Source organism: Cervus elaphus, chromosome 15 (genome assembly GCF_910594005.1).
Source record: "Cervus elaphus chromosome 15, mCerEla1.1, whole genome shotgun sequence".
In the NCBI taxonomy this organism is placed as follows: domain Eukaryota; kingdom Metazoa; phylum Chordata; class Mammalia; order Artiodactyla; family Cervidae; genus Cervus; species Cervus elaphus.
This window is the reverse complement of record NC_057829.1, coordinates 57,237,250-57,259,181: the sequence shown is the minus strand read 5'-3', so window position 1 is coordinate 57,259,181 and position 21,932 is coordinate 57,237,250. Positions and strand designations below refer to the sequence as shown.

General features: G+C 36.8%; 1 protein-coding gene across 6 annotated transcripts in view; it reads left to right on the top strand.

Annotated features, from left to right (window-relative positions):
- IDE (insulin degrading enzyme) overlaps positions 1-21,932 on the top strand; it is a 93,262-nt gene that overhangs the window by 23,442 nt on the left and 47,888 nt on the right. For 5 of the 6 annotated variants that reach the window (XM_043925166.1, XM_043925169.1, XM_043925165.1 and 2 more), the window contains 3 exons: positions 7,007-7,191; positions 9,024-9,231; positions 12,319-12,488. In XM_043925166.1, the coding sequence (XP_043781101.1) occupies positions 7,007-7,191; positions 9,024-9,231; positions 12,319-12,488 (563 nt within the window). Of the gene's footprint in view, positions 1-1,327; positions 1,505-7,006; positions 7,192-9,023; positions 9,232-12,318; positions 12,489-21,932 lie in introns of those variants that run through there. The other variant, XM_043925171.1, reaches the window with a different exon arrangement.

The window sequence follows — 21,932 nt, the reverse complement described above, 5'->3', positions numbered from 1 at the left end:
TTCAGCACCATTCTTTTGCTCAGGTATTCTGTTCCTCTTGTTTGGCATGCTTCTGCTCACCTGCTCTCTTCCTGTCTTCCATCCTAGAAAGGGTTAGATGCCCCTTTTATTATTCCCACAGTGCCCAGGGATAACTTAGTCCATCTAAAAAAATAATGACTTGTTTTCATCTTTGTCATAAGTCTGGGTTCCTTTAGAGCAAGGGCTCTGGTATCATCTTTGTGGCCAGCATACATGGTGTGATGTCTGAACCTTAACTGTTTGGACATCAGGACACTGAGGTGGGAGAGGACTGGGAGTTAAGAGCTAAGTCCTAATTGTAACTTTTTGCCCTGTGATCTTGGAAAAGTGATCTTCAATTTCCTTACAAGTAGCTCACCTTGTTATCTTTTTATTTTTTTTTTTTAATTTTTTATTTTTTTTTTTTGTTATCTTTTTAAAATGCAGATTCTGGCTCAGTAGGTCTCTGGTGGTTTCCAAAATTTTGCATCTTAACAAGCGCCCAGATAAAAATAAAAAAAAGGAAAAAAAACAAAAAACAAAAAAAACAAGCGCCCAAGAAGAGCTAGTGCTGCCAGTTCAAGAACTGCAGAAAACTAGACAACATCTAAAGGCTTTTCCAGCTTTTACCATCTGTAATTTTAGTCATTGTTTTAAATTCTGAACAGAATTGCAAGCTATGCTGTAATTATTAAACATCTCTCCATCTCCAGTTTATCAGAATGCAAAACACTGGCAATTCTGTGCCTTATTATGAAGTTGTAAGACAATGTCTGTAAAATTGAAGGTAAATTTACTACTCCCAAGATTTTGACTTTGACAGGTTAAAAATATCAAATAGATGTCTGGAAAAGCATTTGAGTTAGCACTAGCGTGTTATCTAAATGTCGATGCTTGCTTGCTTGCTCTTTGTTTGATGCATATTGGAGAACACTTGCAATAAATAAAATGCTAATGAGGGAGCTGAAATGGGTAGACATGTGATCTCCTGAGTATAAATACAGAGCCAGGCAAGCTGTTGAGGAATTCATCATCAGAGGAGGAGTTCCTGATCATTTCCTTTAGTTCTCCAGAAGGTGAGAATCAAATTATTGTAAGACATATTGATAGAAATGCTTTGGGAAAAGGCAGATTGTGTCAATTGAATATGGATTGCTGGGGATGGGGCTTGTTTGAAAACATTGCTACTGTTTCTTTTGAGTGTAACTTCCTTAAGAAGTCAGATATTTGACTTAGGAGCATTGCCAGCTTAGAAATTTATAGCTCTGTTGATCTTGTGTACAGATGTTGAAAAGTAGTTGAATTAATTTTGATTTTTTATTTACAGAAAAAATCTACCTCTTCCACACCAGGAGTATTAAACAGGCATAGTTTCAGTGTCCAAATGAGTTATATATGTGCCTGTGATGGGCTCTGATCACTTTTTTCCCCTCTAACAAAATGAAAATCTGGACAAAAGAAATTAAACCCTGAGGAAAGTACAGAATGTAGCATATAGTTGAGGGTGGGTATCTTAATTATGATGAAATTTTCACCTCCTACAGAATAAGACAATTTTTCCTACCAAAGTGATCTGTATTTCATTTCCTAACCGTAGTTGCGGATTGAATGGAAGTTTTAGAGCTTATTTATCATCCTCATCATTGCATTTTAATCATTTGTGACCCTTGGTTCCCCTAAACCTAACTAGCTGGGACAAGCACAGTAGAGGGATTTGGTTATAAGTGGTGGCAGTGAAACCAAAATGAATAGCCTTTGGTTTTTGCTCCTGGAATTCCAGCCCTCTTGCTCCTTCTGGTGGAGCTTCATAGGACGGAGCTTAGGCGTTTTCTGTGGTGCACATGGAGCTTTTTTTTACTGTTGCCTTTTAATGCCGTCCTTTTTGCTGGGGGTCTTTTTTTTGGGGGGGGGTCTTAATGGAGGTTGCCTCGTGGCTTATTTAATCTTAAATAAGATTATTTAAATGGAACTCATTTTTGAGGTCGTAATGTATGTTGAACCCAAATTGAAGTTTTTGAAGCCAGCTGTGAACCAGAGGTATTTGCTGCAGTCCAAACAGATTGTCTTTTGGGAAATACCTTAACCAGAATTATTACTGTTACGACCCTCTTTGGAGGCTTTAGCTAGAACATTTTTTTTTACCCTGAGAATTGTTTTTAACAACACAAAACCATTTTTAAAGACTTTACATTTAGACATTTTCATTTGTCTTTGATATTGAACTTAAGTAGCTTATGGCTAATGAAATAGAAAGGAGTTGTTAATATTATATAATATGTGTAATATATAATATTATGCCTTTTCACTTCCAAATTGCTTTTGAATTTTTCATGGTGGCCTTATGACTCCAAAATGTTCATATTATATTTTGTTTTGTTTTTAAAGAAACTACTTTTTACTGTAAAATACAGCAAGATTATTAATACTATAAAGTACTTTTTTAAAATCAGTATTATATTTTATATATAAAGTGAAAGAGGAGAGTCAAAAAGTTGGCTTAAAACTCAACATTCAGAAAACTAAGATCATGGCATCTAGTCCCATCACTTCATGGCAAGTGGATGGGGAAACAATGGAAACAGTGAGAGACTTTATTTTGGGGGACTCCAAAACCACTGCAGATGGTGACTGCAGCCATGAAATTAAAAGACGCTTTCTCCTTGAAACAAAAGCTATGACCAACCTAGACAGCATGTGAAAAAGCAAAGACATTACTTTGCCAACAAAGGTTCATCTAGTCAAAGCTATGGTTTTTCCGGTAGTCATGTATGCATGTGAGAGTTGGAATGTAAAGAAAGCTGAGTGACAAAGAATTGATGCTTTTGAACTATGGTGTTAGATAAGACTCTTGAGAGTCCCTTGGACTGCAAGGAGATCCAACCTGTCAATCCTAAAGGAAATCAGTCCTGAATATTCATTGGAAAGACTGAAGCTGAAACTTCAATACTTTGGCCACCTGATGTGAAGAACTGACTCATTGGAAAAGACCTTGATGCTGGGAAAGATTGGAGGTGGGAGGAGAAGGGGATGACAGAGGATGAGATGGTTGGATGCCATCACCACACAATGGATATGAGTTTGAGTAGGCTCTGGGAACTGGTGGTGGACAGGAAAGCCTGGCGTGCTGAAGTCCACGGGGTTGCAAAGAGTCAGACGCGACTGAGTGACTGAAGTGAACTGAGCTGATGATTATAGTATTGTGCTCCAGAATTCCAGATACTCTCCTCAAAAGAAGATCTAGGGGACTTTTAAAAATTTTTTATATTGGAGTATAGTTGATTTGCAGTGTTGTGTTAGTTTCAGGTATATAGCAGTGATTCAGTTATACATATATCTATTCTTTTTCAGATCCTTTTCCCATATAGGTTGTTAAAAGCACTAAGTAGAGTTCCTTGTGCTATACCTTAGGTTAGGGGACATTCTTACTAAGAGTGAACCTCTTTGGTTTATCAGTTATTACCCAGAAGACTAGTTACTGATGATTTCATAGAGAAAGATATTCTGATAAAAGCAAACTAGATTTTCCCTTCCATAATCTCCAGAGATTTCTAACACAAAAAAATTGAAATTTTATCCAAAATTAGTTGCATGCCTGTTTATGTCCCCTTTGCTTTACCTTTATTATTTTTTTTAGAAATTTTATTTTTTAAAATTTAGTTTTGGCTGTGCTGGGTCATGTTGTGGCTCACAGGTTCTTCGTTGCCATGAGCAGGATTTCTGTAGTTGCAGAGAGTGGGGGCTACTCTCTAGCTGGGGTTCCCTTGTTGTGGAGCACAATCTCTAGAGCATGGGCTCAGTAGTTGTGGCACACAGGCTTAACTGCCCCAAGGCATGTGGGATCTTCCCGGACCAGGGATGGAATCCAAGTCCCTTGCATTAGCAGGTGGATCCTTAACTACTGGACCAACAGGGAAGTCCTGATTTACCTTTAAATCTGGGTGTCTGTCAGTTGTTAAGGGGCAGTTAGATCCATTTCTTTTGTGTTCCAGGTGAAAAGCAAATATGTTAGCACAGGATCATTTTTTTCCTCTGTAGTTTTGGAAAATTGTTTTGCTTCACCTGATTTGTATTTTGACCTGCTAATATAACAGGCTCAATTTTGGTCTCTTAAACAGTTCCCAGCATAGACAAAAGTAGTGTTTACTCTTAGTCTCAAAAACATACATATTGCAGATTTGGAAAACCCCTTCACTGCACTCACACGAACTTATGGGTGCAGTGAAGGGGTGGGTCCCTTCCCATCACTGTAACTCCAGCCTTCCTCTAGAAGAAAGGAGAGGACTAGCAGTGAAGGGGAAGTTCTTTGTAAGAGAAATTATCTAACATGTCTGTTACGATCATTGAACTGTTCCTACTGTGGCATTCAACTCTTCACCGGATTACAAAAATTTCTTGGGGTCCTTCCAGCTCTTCGTTTGTTTGTTTTTGTGTGTTTACTTTTGCTGCCTTCATAAGACAACCCAGGTCTCTCATTTTTATTAGGCCTTCAGAGGATTTTTCCCTCAATGGTGTTGTTCCCTAGGTTCTGAGCAAGTGACTGTCAGTCCTGTGAGTTCCAGATCTCCCCTGTCTCTGAACATCATAAGTTTGAGCAGTGTTTTGGTTGACCCAATAATAATACTTTCTCAATTTATCACCTCACTTACTCTCGTAGATACCCTTGAAGTATGTTGGAAAGCAGTTATTGGTATTTAAAAACTTTTCTAGGTCAGCACAGTAATCAACTTGTGGCCCAATCCTGTCACAAATCCCCATTGATGTGTTCTCCTAGATACAAATGTGGCTCAACAGAAGCAATACTTTTAGCACTTATCTGAAAGAATGATGGTTAAGATGGAGGAGAGGAATGATTATACTCTATAGATAGACTCTAAAGTCTCCTCTAGAGTCTGGATCAAATGGCAGAGTAGGAAGATCTTGAGCACACCTCCTTCCATGGACACACCAAAACTGCAACTACATGTAGAACAATTATCTTTGAGAATCACCTAAGGACTAGCAAGAGGGATTTTCAGATTTGTTATGGCGTGCTGCGATTCATGGGGTCGCAGAGTCGGACACGACTGAGCGACTGAACTGAACTGAACCCCATGGTAGCCACAAACAAAAACCTATAGTATAATACATACACAAAAAATAAAGAGGAAGAAATACAAACATAACTCTAAAGAAAGTCATCAAATCACAAGGGAAAGGAATATGAGAATAAGAAAGGAACAGAGAAGAATTACAAAAACAACCAGAAAACAGTTAACAAAATGGCAATAAGTATATTGCTAAAAATAATTGCTTTAAATGTGAATGAACTAAATGCTCTAATCAAAAGACATAGGATGGCTAAGTGGATATAAAAAAAGACCCCATTTATATGCTGCCTGCAAGAGACTCACTTCAGATTTACACACAGAGACTAAAAGTGAAGGGGTGGGAAAAGATTTTATGCAAAAAGAAATGTAAGAAAGCTGGATTAGCAAAACTTACAGTAGACAAAATAGGTTTTTAAACAAAAACTGTTACAAAAGACAAAAAAAGACAGTAAGTCCCCTACATACGAACCTTTAGTTAAGTTTCCAACTTTCAAAGATATAAACATTCACACATACAATCACGTAAGTTAGTTCACGGGTCTGGTTTACACTGTCACATGCTTGTGTCCTCCACAAGTGGTTTTGCTTTTGTGTACTTTACAGTGTGCATACTGAGTTGCTTCAGTCATGTCCAACTCTTTGTGACCTTGTGGACTGTAGCCCACTAGTCTCCTCTGTCTATGGGATCCTCCATGCAAGAATACTGGAGTGGGTTGCCATTCCCTTCTCCAGGGGACCTTCCCGACCCAGGGATTGAACCCAAGTCTCTTATGTCTCTTGCACAGGCAGGCAAGTTCTTTACCACTAGCACCACCTGGGAAGCCCACTGTGTAGTACTGTATAGAGAAAATAAGAACCATTGTTACTCTAAGTTTAAAAAGCAATTCGAACTTTTTTTCTGCATTGAAAGCTAGAATTATTCATTTTATATTTGGATCTTAGTGTAACTTTGGAATATGAATTTATAACTGAATCTTGAAGTGTGAAACCATGAAGTAAGAAATACTAATGAATCAATGTAAGTAAGAAGTGATGTGCCAATCATCACAAGACAGGTACAAAGAAATGTGAGCAAAAAACAACAACAAGTAAGTGTTGGTGAAGATGTGGAGAAAAGGGAATCCTTTGGTGGGCTATAAATTGGAGCATGCACTACAGAAAACAGCATGGAAGTTTCTCAAAAATTAAAAGTAGAACTACCATGCAGTCTAGCAAATTCTGGGTATTTATCTAAAGAGTATGAGAAGACTGATTTGAAAAATATTGGCAGTCCTATGTTCGTTGTGGCATTATTTGTAGTAACCAAGATATGGAAGTAACCTAAGTGTTTGATGGATGAATGGCAAATGGCAAGATTTCATTATTTTTCATGGCTGAGTAATATTCCTGTGTGTGTATGTGTGTGTGTGAGGTGTGTACAGCACACACACCTACAGGATTAGGTGTGGACCTACAGGAGTATTATGCTAAGTGAAATAAGTCAGACAGAGAAAGACAAATACCATATGATTTCATTTATATGTGGAATCTAAAAACAAATCCAGTGAACAAACAAAGCAGACTCAGAGATACAGAGGGAAAATTCTTGGTTTCTAGTGGAAAGAATGGAGAGGGAGTTGGGCAAAATTGGTGAAGGTGATTAAGAGGTATAAATTTCCAGTCATAAATAAGTCAATGGAAATGTATGGAATATAGTCAGTAATATTTTAAGAACTTTGTCTTGTGACAGATGGTAACTAGACTTATTGTGTGATCAATTTGTAATGAATCACTGTTGTACACCTGAAACTAATATTGTATGTCAGTTGTACTTCGTTGTATACATTTTTTACTCTGATAATATACGGGTTTGCTTGTTACTCCTTGATCATTAAAACAAAAAGAAACCACAATCCAACAATAAGTTTTTTTCTTTTCAGTTTCCAAAAAAAGACTTACAGCAAAATGAATAATCCAGCAATCAAGAGAATAGGAAATCATATCATCAAATCCCATGAAGACAAGCGAGAATACCGCGGACTTGAGCTGGCCAATGGGATCAAAGTACTTCTTGTCAGTGATCCAACAACAGATAAATCATCAGCAGCACTTGATGTGCACATAGGTACAATTTAAAATTGTGAATTAAGCTTTGTGCAGTTTCATTGACCTAATGTTTAGTTATTTGGACTCTCCATATTTGTGCAGTGGAGACCTGGCAGTTACCAGATTGATGTATGTTACTGTGTACAGTAGCCCTGTACAGCCTTTGGTAATCTACCGTCGTCTACGTTAAATCACCCTGCCTTTACCAAGCTTCCTTGGTGGCTCACATGGTAAACAATCCACCTACAATGCGGAAGACCTGGATTCACTCACTGGGTTGGGAAGATCCCCTGGAGGAGGCTTGGCAACCCAGTTCAGTATTCTTGCCTGGAGAATCCCCATGGACAGAAGAGCCTGACGGGCTACAGTCCATGGGGTCACAAGGAGTCGGACTCGGCTGAGCGACTAAGCGCACACACACCTTTACCAGGAGGGTCTTATTAGGTTTCCAGCAAAAGTGACTTAGCAGCGAGGAAATTCATTCCTATCCTTTACAGTAACAGTTCTGCTGACTTTTATTTCATACACACTTGATACACTAGGAATAGCATATTTCCTAAATTCTTGTGTACACTTTTCTTCCACATTTAATGCTGCTTTAATCAAGTTACTCCTTATCTATGTGTACATTTAGTTTTTTTCCTCTCTGAAACAACTTTTTTTTTAATTCAATGGCATTTTAGAATTGGGAAAATAAGATAATAACCATCGTAAGTTGGACAAATGATTATTGCCAAGCACAATTCAGTGTGCCTTGCAAATTGTCATCTAATTTGAAGTCGCTCAACTCTCTTAAGGGAAGTATATATACAAATAGTGACTGAAACAAAATATTTTGCTCAGCCTTTCCCAGCTAGTAGACGTGCTAACTTGTGCTCTTAGCACCACCCTATATTGTCTCCTTCAGTAAAATATAAAAGCTAGAATTTTCTAGCTCTTACAAAACAGTGAATTCAGCTCTTTCTCTCAGTGTGATGTGTGAGGACACTACTGTCCAGAGAGGTTAAGCATCTGCTGAAAGTCACCAAGTAACTGATGTCAGTCTGATGACGACAGATTTTAATTTCTTGGGCTCCAGAATCACTGTGTACGGTGACTGCAGCCATGAAATTGAAAGACACTTGCTTCTTGAAAGGAAAGCAATGACAAACCTAGATAGCATATTAAAAAGCAGAGACATCACTTTGCTGACAAAGGTCCATATAGTCCAGATAGTCAAAGCTATGGTTTTTCCAGTAGTCATGTATGGATATTAGAGTTGGACCATAAAGAAACCTGAGTGCTGAAGAATTGATGCTTTCGAATTGTGGTGCTGGAGAAGACTCTTGAGAGTCCCTTGGACAGCAAGGAGATCAATCCTAAAGGAAATCAACCCTGAATATTCGTTGGAAGGACTGTTGCTGAAGCTTTAATACTTTGGTCACGTGATGCAAAGAGCCAACTCATTAGAATGATTTCCCTGAGGCTGGAAAAAATTGAAGGCAATAGGAGGAGGGGACAGCAGAGGTTAAGATGGTTAGATAGCATAACCGATGAAATGGACATGAATTTGAGCAAAAACTCCGGGAGATAGTGAAGGGTATAGGGGAGCCTGGCATGCTGTAATCCATAGGGTCGCAAAGAGTCAGACACAACTGAGCAGCTGAACAATGACAACAAATTGATGTCAAAAGCTAGGGCTAGCATGTAAGTTGTACCATTTAGAGTAGCCTGTACTTAACTTTCTGTGATTATGGTTGGAGTTACCATTGCTAACAGAAGTTCCAAATCACCTGTGATTCATCTGTCCTTGATATCTTTCAACATATAAACAAATGATTTATTATATATATTTTTCCCCTTCTCTTTCAGGTTCGTTGTCAGATCCTCCAAATATTGCTGGCTTAAGTCATTTTTGTGAACATATGTTATTTTTGGGAACAAAGAAATACCCTAAAGAAAATGAATACAGCCAGTTTCTCAGTGAGCATGCAGGAAGTTCAAATGCGTTCACTAGTGGAGAGCATACCAATTACTATTTTGATGTTTCTCATGAACACCTAGAAGGTGCACTAGACAGGTAATGCTGAAAATACCCTGTGAATCATCCCACTTTGTTGAATTATCATGTTAATAACAATACTTAATATTTTTACAAAAATGTCTTCACAGCTTTATAGCTTAACAAGATATTTTAACCAGTATTTTGTTGTTTTGTTTTGTTTTTTAACCAGTACTTTTTGACCCCTGGGTTTTATAAATAGAAAATAATAAGTGATGTTATATATTTACTTTGTAGTAGAGGAGAAATAATGGCATGACTTTAAACCAGCTTTCAGGTCTACAAAATGTTTTTTTGACTTATAAAATTTTCACCAGCCTTTCCCATTCTTACTAGTATTGCATATGAAGCATATGACGAAGAATAAACTGTACTCATGTCATGGATATCTTTTCAAACATATTTCTGTTCTAGAACACAAGAAATTAAATATTCTGTTCTCCTTTAGTTCCTCAGTCCTCAAGGATATTTAGTGGATACAGAATGTTTTGACCTGCTGTTTCAACCCTAGGGATATTTTGTGAAAGTATTTTCTGGAGCAGCCTCCATTAGGCTAATTAAATTTCTTGGTCAATTTTCTGAGCGGCTAACAGTATCTAATTTTTCATTATATCAATGATTTGATTCATTGTTTGTTCAATGTGTAATTTTTCCCTTGGTGAATTTTTATAGTTCTCTGTGTTACCAAGAAGGTGTAATTCTGCAGCATTTTTGATGGATTTATAATGAAGTTTGATTTCACAGTTTTTAATTCTCAGCTTTAATTGCTTATTTAAATTAATAGTCATTTTTTTCCCCAAATCTAATAGTTTGAATTTGGTCTGTAGCACAAAGAACATTAACAGAAGAACAAAGGCATGGGTTCAGGATACAGGACTGGGTCAGAGTAGTCTGTTTCTTACTTACTCTATCTTATGTTTCAGTCTTTAGGCAGCAGCTTTGAGATGTAATCATCTTTTGTATGTATTCCCAGAAGACTTCCATTAATGAGTTCCTTGGGATCATACACCGAATTTAATTTCCTGCTTTACAAATGCCTCAGCAGATGTTCATATAATAGATCTCTGTATGATGGAGGATGTCTGTTACTTGGATCAGAATGGAAAAAAAAAAGCTACTTGTATAGGGCATCTTTTAAAAGTACTGATTATACTTTGTCAGAATCATGGCCCTTTATGTGGCTTTGTCCAGCTATGGTGTGTAGCTATTAGGTACTTTTCTCAGCCTGAGTGTATTGAGGTAGGTGAAAGTGGTTATATGTCCAGAATTATCTGTTTCCATATATCTTTAATTATAGGCTCCAGATAGAGTTTCCCTTTGGATTGGTATGTGTAAAATACTTAGCACAGGACTGTATTCACTATGTGCTTAAAATAATACCAAGTAATGGTAACAGCTTCTTTGATGGCTGCACCGTGAGGTGCAGTTGCTGAGATGTTGTCTATAAACCCAGGAGTCTCTAGGCCCACTGAATAGTAGTCCCATTCAGACAGTCTCTGCTCTCGGCTTTATCTGAATTCTGGATGTTGTTTTTATAAGATGGGGTCTAAAGTTTCTTAAGAAGAATTACTATAGGAAATCATGATTTAAATTGCAACCTGGTGTAGGAGAGTTAATTTATTAACTAAAGGCATCTGAGTTCAGCTTTTGTACTACTATTAAAGAACAGCCTCAAGAAAAATATAATAGGTTACTTATGTTAAAGTTACATGCCATTTTATTTGTCAAACCACTGCTTTTAAATTTTAAAAATTCTCTTAATATTTCATAAAAGTCCATAATTATATCTTAGTCAAAACTACTGTCATGTCTTTTTCATACTATTATTTTCTTCACTAATTATAAAGTTCTTAAAAAGGAAAAATATTCAAATAGAGCCTTTTAAAAATAGGTCACTTAGTTTGTCCTAAAAGTCTTAGTGAAATTGCACTTAAAACTAAATTTAATATTTATTGCCTGAGAACTATCAGCTGCGTTTTCCTTTCTTGGAGAATTAGCCATGTACAACAGAGATTTTTATAGACATCCCAAATTGCAAATTTTAAATAGATTAGATTGCTGTTGTTTTATAAATCTGCCCCACTGTTTTCCAAGTCTGCCCTGACTTTTTATTGTCGTATTGTGATTTATAATAGGAAATATATATTTGGTCTTTGTCCCTTATCCTAGACCATAGCTCCTGAAACTCTTGGAATTTCCTTAGTGTTGAGAGCCATAAAGTTGTATTTTGTTATTTTAATGAAGTGACTTTAGGAAAGTCCCTTGATAATTTGAGGCTAGGGGTTGGTTGCTAGGGGAATCAGCCCTGTATTTAGAGGGTTGGAACTTTCAGTTCACAAGCTGGAGGTTGATTTCAGACACCAGTGCCCAGTGATTTACTCAATTCTGTTGAAGTTTGGAGAGCCTACAGATTGTTGAACACGTGGAGATGTGGGGAGAGTGGCCTACCTAGAGGGCATGGAAGCTCTGTACCCTTCCCACATACCTTGCCTTACGCATCTCTTTCATCTAGTTGTTCCTGAACCGTATCCTTTTTATAATAAATCCAGTAATCTAGTAAGTAAAATGTTTCTCTGAGTCCTGTAGCTGATCTAGAATATTAATTGCACCCAAGAAGGTGGTTGTGGGAGCCTCTGATCTATGATCTATAGTGGTTGGTCAGAAGCCCAGGTGACAACCTGGACCTGTGGTTGATGTTTGAAGTTGGGGACAGAGGGTAAGGGGTGAGAGGGAGGGATGAGTCTTGTAGGACCTGTGAGATCTCATGATATCAATTGAGTTGAATTTTAGGATACCCAGCTGGTGAACTGCTTGGTGATATGGTAACAACACATGGGAATTGTCAAAATCAGAGGTTAATCTTTTTATATTTTCACTAATTAGGTAACATCTGGGGTAGAGTTCCCTGAATTTACATATGTATAATGTTATTCTTTTCTTATATTACTTAGAACGTATGTTCCTTTTTTCTTGGTAGTAATGGTAGTTTTCTCTGATTCTGTAGAATTCACATTTCCTAAGTTTCAAACATTTTTTAAAACATTTTTCTGAGGCCACTCTTAAAATAACAACTTTCAAATTGTTAATTATGTTTCACACCCTTAGATTTGCACAGTTTTTCCTGTGCCCCTTGTTTGATGAGAGCTGCAAAGACAGAGAGGTGAATGCAGTTGATTCAGAACATGAGAAGAATGTGATGAACGATGCCTGGAGACTCTTTCAGCTGGAAAAAGCTACAGGGAATCCCAAACATCCCTTCAGTAAATTTGGAACAGGTTTGTCAGCAGCGGCTTTAATGCATTAGTTCTCCTTAACCTCATTTAAACCATGGCCTCTTTGCCCAGGATTGTATTTTACAGTTAGGATAGAAGATTGCAGAACTCCTTAGAGTTTAGAGCTGATAAGTGGTTGTTATATCATTGTTCCTCCCTGGTGTTTCTTTCTTTCTTTCCTTTTTTAAATAATTGTTTATTTGCTTGCATCAGGTCTTAGTTGCATCATGCATGAGGATCTTTTGTTAGGGCGAACAGACTCTCTAGTTGTGGTGAGTCGACTCTGAAGCACAGAGACTTTGTTGCTCTGTGGCACGTGGGGTCTTAGTTCCCTGACCAGGGGTCAAACCTGTGTCCCCTGCATTGCAAGGCAGATTGTTAACCCCTGGGCCACTAGGGAAGTCCTGCCCTAGTATTTCTTAAACCATACCCCTATGTGTATGTTGTTTGGCAAGTCTTTGGGGAAACACCTATATTTGACCTAAAAAAAGGGTTAAAGCTTGGGTATTTGAGCTTTATGGAGAAGGTGATAGGTTAATGAGAAGGAAGAGTAACAAAATATGAAACAAGTTTATTGGATAACAAGATATAAAATTATATTTAGGTTTTAGAAATAGTAAGAATGAAGTGTAATAATTCTTTTAACAGATGAGTAACATTTTGGCTAGTAGTTAAAAAAAAAGGATGTCAATAAGAGTTAGGCTCTTGGCTTTGGATTTTTTTTAATTGAAGTGTAGTCAATGTACAATATTATATAATTTTCAGGTGTACAACAGAGGGATTCTGGCATTGGACTTTGAATGTAATATATGAAATGATATTCTTGAAATTGTAATAACAGTGGCTTAACCAGTTATTTAGCCCTCTAGAGGGTACCTCTGGCCATCCCAAACAAATAGGGGTCTAGCTATTTCAGGAGTAGAGCAATTAAAGAGTTGTGAGTAGATATTAACCAGCATTTCAAAGAGAGGAGATAATAGAGCTCTTTATTCTGAATAAATAGAATGTCCACTCCAGGGCTTATTGAATCCCCTACTCCCATTGCCTCTGCCTCTACTATCTACAGATAGATAAATGCATGGTGTCTGCTCCAGGCCTGACTGTAGAAGACACACAAGGTCCCTGCTCTCCAAGTGCTGCAACATCCTAGTAGAAAATTAGAGATGGGATGACAGGGAGTAGCATAAAATAAATTTGGAGATTCCTGATTTTGTAATTGTACCCTTTTTCTTTATTCAGTTTTTCATTAAAAAGTACATCTAAAATATTTAAATAATACAAAACTATGTTTTAAAAAAGCAAAAACAAAAAGTTGCCCTTTTCTTTATTGACTGTTGCCATTCCCACTTTACCAGATGTGATCATTGTGAAAGGTTGCTCTGATTTTTAAAACACTGCTTTGGGGATTACAAAATAGCATAAAAAAATAGATTGTTTAGTGTACTTAAATTTACACTTATAAGTTTATTTTGGGGACTTTTGAAAAAGACTATGAAGCCAACTTTCTTTCAGTTTGGATACCAGTCTAATATATCCAGCAGCAGCCAGAGAATTAGCATAGCAAAATAGGAGTCTTTAAAAACTCCAGTTAGAAGCAGCAATACTGTATTCTTTAGACCTGTAACACTTGGCACCTTGTATCATTGCTAAGGTGAATATTGTGGTCCTTAAAATGCCTATGTAATGATTAATTTTCTGAAAAGTGGCTTTTATAGAGGACATGAACATACATGGTATATCAAGAGGGAATATGAATTTAAAAACCAAATTTCAAAATCACTACATCCAATGATTGTTGTCCTTTAAATAGTCCCTTTAGCAGGTGAGGTGCTTCCACCAACAATGCTGCTATTGTCAGAATGTGTTAGAACTCTTTTTTGCGAGTTGCCTCCTTTAAAATGGTCTCACTGGTGATAAATCACAGTCAGTATAATCAGGAAGCAGCCACAGATCTTCCAGAAATAAATCCAGTGAATAAGGTGAGCAGTATTGCCTCTGGTCACAAACACAAAACAATCTTAAGATATCTTACAGGAAGGTTTCAGGAGTGATAAGTGAAGAAAAACATTGAATGGTCAATTATATAGAGGTGGAGTTTGAGAACATATTTGTTTTCATAACCTCTGACAAGGCTAGGTAGTTAGTCAACAAAGTATGAAGTAATATAAACAGCTGAGAGATGAGTTAGCCAGACTTAGTACAAAAGTACAGAAAATGTGATGTAAGTAATGCAAATACTAAGTTACCTGTTGATTTTAGAAATATAAACTAATGTTGAGTTTTTTTGGAGTAGAGGTTCTGTCCATTATTAAGGTTACAGACAAGTTTGAAAATGTGATAAAACCTGTAATAAATACCCTTACTTAAAGTTATTCTTGCAGAACAAACCTTGTCAGAAATTCATACTTAATTTACGTTTATTATTTTTTAGTAACTTCCAATGATTCTATGAATGTGGCCCATTTTGTCCATCTAGGGAATGTGGTTTATTATTTTAATATTAATAATTCTTTAAAGCTAGGTGTTTTTAAATGAGCAAAGGTCAAGCATTGTGTGCTTTTAAGAAAACCTTACAACAAAATGCTTGTCCTTAACAGTACTTTTTTTTTCCCATTTATTTTTATTAGTTGGAGGCTAATTACTTTACAGTATTGTAGTGGTTTTTGCCATACATTGACATGAATCAGTCATGGATTTACATGTGTTCCCCATCCCAATCCCCCCTCCTTTAACAGTACTTTTTCATGTACTGAAAAGTGGTCAGTGGCTTTCAAACTTTTCTTTATACAACCCACAGTACATTTTACTCATGGCACATGTAAGCCACTGCAGCAAAAGTTTTACCAAACACTACCTATCTTATATTTTCAGATGTAGTCTGGTACCCTCTGTTATATTCTGTTTTTTAAAAAAAAATTTAGATCTTTCAGTACATTAAATTTATTTCCTCACAATCGAGTGGGTTCCACAGTTTTAAGTAATTCAAAGTGATAGGCAGTCATTTCAGTAGACTCAAGAAAAGCATTTGTTAAAACACCTTCATGAACAAAGTAACAAAAAGGCACTCATTCATGAACAAAACAACAAAAACTCTTTGAGTTGATAAAAGCCTATGTCAAACATCATGATTAATTCTAAAGTTTCAAAGGGATTTCTGTTGAAAGACAAAAACAAAGAAGAATACCTTCTAATCACTTTTTTTGTTCAGCTCTGCTATAGGTACTAGTCATTACAGGAAATCAAGGGAGAAAACAAGTGATAAGTAAGAGGTTGAAAGGAAGAAAGAGAAAACATCTTGTTTCCATATGATATGATTGCATAAAAAATTCAAGATCTTCAGATCAATCATCAAAAATAAGATTTTCATCACTGTTGCCAAAAGAAGAGAAGCACTAAAATTGCATTCTTGTATCGTGTATGCGTGCTCAGTCGCTCAGTCGTGTCTGACTCTTTTCTGACCCCACGGACTGTAGCCTGCCAGGCTCCTTTGTCCATGGGTTTCTCCAGGCAGGAATACTGGAGTGGGTTACCATGGCCTGCTCTAGATTGAACCTGAGTGTCTTGAGTCTCCTGTATTAGCAGGTGGATTCTTTACCACTAGCGCCACCTGGGAAGCCCCTTTCTTGTATCAATAGTAATCAATTAGAAAAATACTACAGGAAATATTATTTCATTCATAATATAAAAATAGCTATAAGGTATTTAGAAATAATACTAACAGAGGAGCAAGAAATATATAATGGATATAAAAGAGTGTCTGAGTAAATGGGAAGATAAACCATGTTCATGGATTGGTAAACTCAGTATTACAAGATACATTTCACCCTGAATTTATCTAAATCTAGTATAGTGCCATTTGAAAGCCTGAGGGTTTTTTTTTTTTTTTAATAATCTTATAATCCGATTATAAATTAATAAGAGAGAGTAAAAGGCCAAGAATAACTAAGATAATTTTGAAGAACAACAAAGAAGACACTACTAGGTACCACTACCAGGTACCAAGACTAGTTGTTAGAGTAGTGAAATTGATGCAAAGATACATGAAGATAACAGTAGAACAGATTATGAACCCTAAAAGCATATCCACAAATGTTTGGAAACTTAGACATAAGACAGAGGCACATGACAAATGAGTAAGGAAAGGGTGGACCTTTCAATGACTGGTGCAGGGGTAGCTACTTATTCATGTAGAGATGAATACAATTAGATCTCATCTCACGCCATGCACAAAAATAAACTCTAGGTTGATTGGGCCTAATTATAGAAAAAAAAACTTTATATAACTTTTAGAAGAAAATATTTTTTTTTAATTTTTATTTTATTAGTTGGAGGCTAATTACTTCACAACATTTCAGTGGGTTTTGTCATACATTGATATGAATCAGCCATAGATTTACACGTATTCCCCATCCTGATCCCCCCTCCCACCTCCCTCTCCACCCGATTCCTCTGGGTCTTCCCAGTGCACCAGGCCCGAGCACTTGTCTCATGCATCCCTCCTGGGCTGGTGATCTGTTTCACCATAGATAGTATACATGCTGTTCTTTTGAAACATCCCACCCTCACCTTCTCCCACAGAGTTCAAAAGTCTAGAAGAAAATATTTTAAAAAAAATATTAAGATAGGAAAAGTTCTCAAGCGTACATATCATAAATCATATTTTTAATGGTAAAGCATATATTTAAATATAAATTTGATTACATTAAAACTTAAAATTTCTGTTCAATAGAGACACAAAAAAGACAAGCACATACACAGTGAAGATTTTTACAAAGCAGTATAGCAGATAAGAACTTTTGTAAGTAAGTAAAAGATAAAAACTTACATAAGTAAGTAAGTGAAAGGTAAAAGCAGTTCACTAGAGAAAGAGAAATAGACAAAGGCTAAATTATTTAGAGTCAGTTCCTTTGTTTGAAAGTCATTTTTGTAGTTATGTGCTAGATCTGTCTCCATACACATGTCTTCATTAACTCCCTGTGTGATCCGTCTAGCCTCAGACTTTAGCCAGGAATCCCACCTCCCACTAGCAGATTCCTAGGTGGTGTAAAGCTTGTACTCTGATGGTGGGCTACGCTGAGGTTGAATCATTGTTCTACCACTGACCAGCCAAGAGTGGGCCACTTTCTTAACTTATGTAAACCTCAGTTTCCTCCCATGTCTGGTTAGTGTGAAGTGGTTAGCCAAAAGTCTGGTCCTGATGGTGCTCAGTAAATGAGAGATTCCATAATTACATAATGATAGAGGATCAGTGGCATAGTGGTAAAGAATCCTCCTGCCAGTGTAGGAGACTCAGGTTCAGTCGCTGGGTCAGGAAGATCCCCTTGGAAGAGGAAATGGCAACCTACTCCAGTAATCTTGCCAAAAAGAATCCCATGGACAGAGAAGCATGGTGGCCTGCAAGTCCATGGGGTCATAAAGAGTCAAACATGGCTGAGCGACAGCACACACATACAGCTGTGAAAAAGAGCAAAATTCTGAAAAAGTCTTTGCCATGAAGTGAGGGGCAGCCACAACTTGATGCAGTGGGTTTGATGCAGTGATTGTAGGACAGTGTTATTAGAGAAATGTTCTCCTGTTCTCTTTTTAAAGCTGAACCAATGGTTGGTGATGACATTCCCTTTGCCCCTTCTTTTGTCACTCACATATACCTTTAGTTACAGTTCCATAGTTCCTGATAAATTTTATGCCTTTTCTCTGCCCTGTTGCCTTAAAAAAAATTTTTTTTTCTCTGCCCCTCCATGGAATAAAAGCAGAAGCAGTTGAATTTTTAAAAGTTGTTTGGAACAGGAAAGGAAAAATTTAGTTCTGATTATTATTTAGTGATCTGTTTCTCTAAACCTAACCCAGGGAGGTGGGAGAGGGGTTCAGGATGGGGAACACGTGTAAATCCGTGGCTGATTCATGTCAATGTATGGCAAAAACCACTACAATATTGTAAAGTGATTAGCCTCCAACTAATAAAAATAATTGGGAAAAATAAAATAAACCTAACCCAACAGACACTGTGGGAGCAACTGGGTTTAGTCAGTCAGAGAAGGAAATAAAAGAAAAAAATCAGGATGTGGGTGAGGGAAACAAAACAGGCACTCCTTGATGGAATGAAAGACAAAATGGGAGGGCACCTGGAAATAGAGGGTGGCACTGTATTTAGATACAAGTGACGTTTTTCTTTCTTAATTGTTACGTAACAATTATGTTTTGTAGCACATACCACAAAGGGTTTTAGGAATCTGAGTACAGTATTATACATATGCTCAGATTCTCTCTTTCTCTGTTGACAAGTAATTTTTTAAAGGTCTTCTACATGTAAAGTGCATTAGAAAATGCAAAGAAATGTAAATCAATGTCTTTGCACTAAAGATACTTCTAGTTTAGTTGGAGAGGCAAGTCAAACTCAGAATTTCACTGGAGTATAATCTCAGACTTGATTTTCTCTTCTTTTTTCCTCCTTGCCAATTTTTACTGAGTGCTGCAGTAAACACTTTGCCTGGATTATTTAACTTAATTCTCACAATATCCCCAGTAGGTACATGCCCTTATTATTTCTGTCTTATAGGTGAGTGAACTAAGACTTTAGAGAAGTAATTAAATTGTTTAGGGTCACTCAGCTTTTGATTGCTAGAGCCAGGTCTGATGCCCTTAACCACTGTACTATTCCTCCTGCTTTATGATTGCCTAGAAATAAATTCTCCAGAATCTCAGAGGCGGTGCAAGTTGAATTTTCCTGAAGGGTGGGTAGGATTGTCTTAAGCAGAGGAAGAGTCACTCTTAGAAGAAAAGGCAAAGGAACTATTATTTATTGTATGAGCATTAAGTGCCACCCACTGGGCAGGCGTTTTACCTAATATGATTTCACTTAACCTTCACCACCGTACTGAAATTTTCATCATCCCATTTGACAGATGCCGAAATTAATACTGACAGAATAAGTAGACCAAAGTTTCATAGCCTTGTGGGGGACACAGGGAGGAGGGAAAAGAGGGAGGCTGGTAATAGAAGTGTCTGTAGGTTATAGGATTCAGTATCCAGTCAGCCTGAACTTCAAGTCTGTGTTTCTTGTGATAATGTTAGTGAAAGTGAAAGTCACTCAGTCGTGTCCCATTCTTTGTGACCCCATGGACTATACAGTCCATGAAATTCTCCAGGCCAGAATACTGGAGTGGGTAGCCTTTCCCTTCTCCAGTGGATCTTCCCAACCCAGGAATCGAGATAATGTTAGGTTGACCCCCAAAACCATGATGAAAGGCAAAGACCAATGAGTGAGCCCAGTGTCGTTTGGAGAACCTGAGTTAGAGAAGTTTGGCTATAATAAAGGATGCTTTTGTAGGAAAGAGTAGGGAAATGGATTAGAACCAAAAAAATATTATGAAATATCAACCAGAAGATAGTTGAACACACCATGATACACTGGGATGATTATAATGACACAAAATTTAGACCCCAGTAAAAGTTATTTACTTTTTACTCCTTTTCGTCTCTCCATTCCTTTCTAAGTGAGCAATTTGGAACATATAAAAATAGACAAAATATTGTTAAGAACCCTGCATATACATTACTTTGCCCCTGGCCAGTCCTGTCTGACCCACATTCCCAGTCACCATCTTACATTGTTTTGAAGAGATCCCAGACATCATATCATTTTACTTGCATATATGTCAATATATGTCTGTAAAGATAATGACTCTTTTTTAAAAACATGGTAAAAGTACCATTATCATTAATATCACCAATTATGCAGGTAGTGTTCAAATTTCTAGTGGTCTCATGAAAGTTTTAATTTTTAAAATTTATTTGAATTAGGTTCCACTTAAGTTTCAAATAGTCTATCGGTTTCAGATAGTCATCTCTCCTCCACTGCCTCCCTTTGACTCCTGGAATTTATTTATTGAAAATCAGGATGTTAGTTGTGTAGAACTTTTCATAGACTAGCTTTTGCTGATTGCATTCCCAGCAGCATAGTTTAATATATTCCTCTTTCTTTTATATTTCCACAAGTTGGCAGTTGGATATAGAAGCCTGATTAGATTCATGTTTATCTGTTTTTTGAAGAAGGCTTCATAGATGGTGATGTGTTCTTTCATCGGGGGACATATAGTGTCTAGTTTGCTCTCTGTTTATGTTGATACAACTGTCCTCAAATGCATCACCCCTGTAATTTTAATTGTTACTTTTCTCATATTGATTTGCTTGAGTACCACCATAAAAAGAAAATCTCCTTTTCTGCTGTTTGGCTCCCCAGTGGTGCAGTTATAGAAAAAGCAAGATAAATGTTTGATTCGTTCCCTTTATTTACCAGTTTTCAAAATGTTGAGTTGGTTTCCTGGCATCGTTGAATGATGACTAATTTATTTTTTTTTTAGTACCATGATAATTCAGATATAAAAATATTTGATATGATTTAGCCCACTTATTTATTACTCTCCAGGTTTTTCCATGGCTTTTGTTAGTACCTTTTTATTTTTCCCTTCCTAGGAAATGTGTCTATGGAAAACTAGAAATTTAAGTGTACAGTTACTTTATTGTGGCCTTTAAGAGGCTTTCACTTCAAGTCCCCTTTCTTTAGTAACTCATGTCTTACACTTGCATGTCCTTACCCAGATGCAGAAGAATTGTCCTGTTTAATTTTTTAGGAAAATTCACATATCTCCTAAGACTTTGGTTTCTTCCAGGATTTTTAGAAGATTTCTATAGAAGGAAGAAAGAGCTTTAAAAAAAAAATTATAATAATTCCAAGTAACTAACTGTAGATATATTAAACTAACCTTCAGGATCTTGAGTTTTCAGAGAACAGTTCAGAGTTTCATGATTATAACTAATAAATAGACTTTTCCTTGAGAACCTATGAGACATATAGTTGGAGATGACTTTGATTTCTCATATTTCTAAAACTTCAAACTCAGTCTTTCCCACAGAGTATAAGAATTATTTGGCTGGCTTTAGAATTTTCCAGGAAAATACATTCTGTTTACTTGAAAATCAGCACTCATATTCATTAGTATTGAGTTTGTAAGCCTTTTTTAAAAAATAGGATTTATAGTTCTTGTGAAGAACTGGAGAAGGAAATAGCAACCCACTCCATTATTCTTACCTGGGAAATCCCATGGACAGAGGAACCTGGTGGGTTATAGTCCATAGAGTTGCAGTCAGACATGACCGAGTAACTGAGTACACTAGTTCTTGTGATGAAAATATAGAATAGAACTTACTGATCTTACAGTGTACAAAACTCTCTTCAATATCCATTACCACTTTTCATAAACTTCATAGCAACCCAAGTTCCTGTTAAGTAATTATTGTCTGATAGATGGTATGCTGAGTCTTAGCACAGATTATTCATTTAATCCTCATAGCAATCCTATGAGATTGGTTCTCATGATTCTTATTTATGAATAAGAAAAGTGGAGCTTAGAGAGGTTAAGAAACTTGCCTGTGCCTCACAGCTAGGGT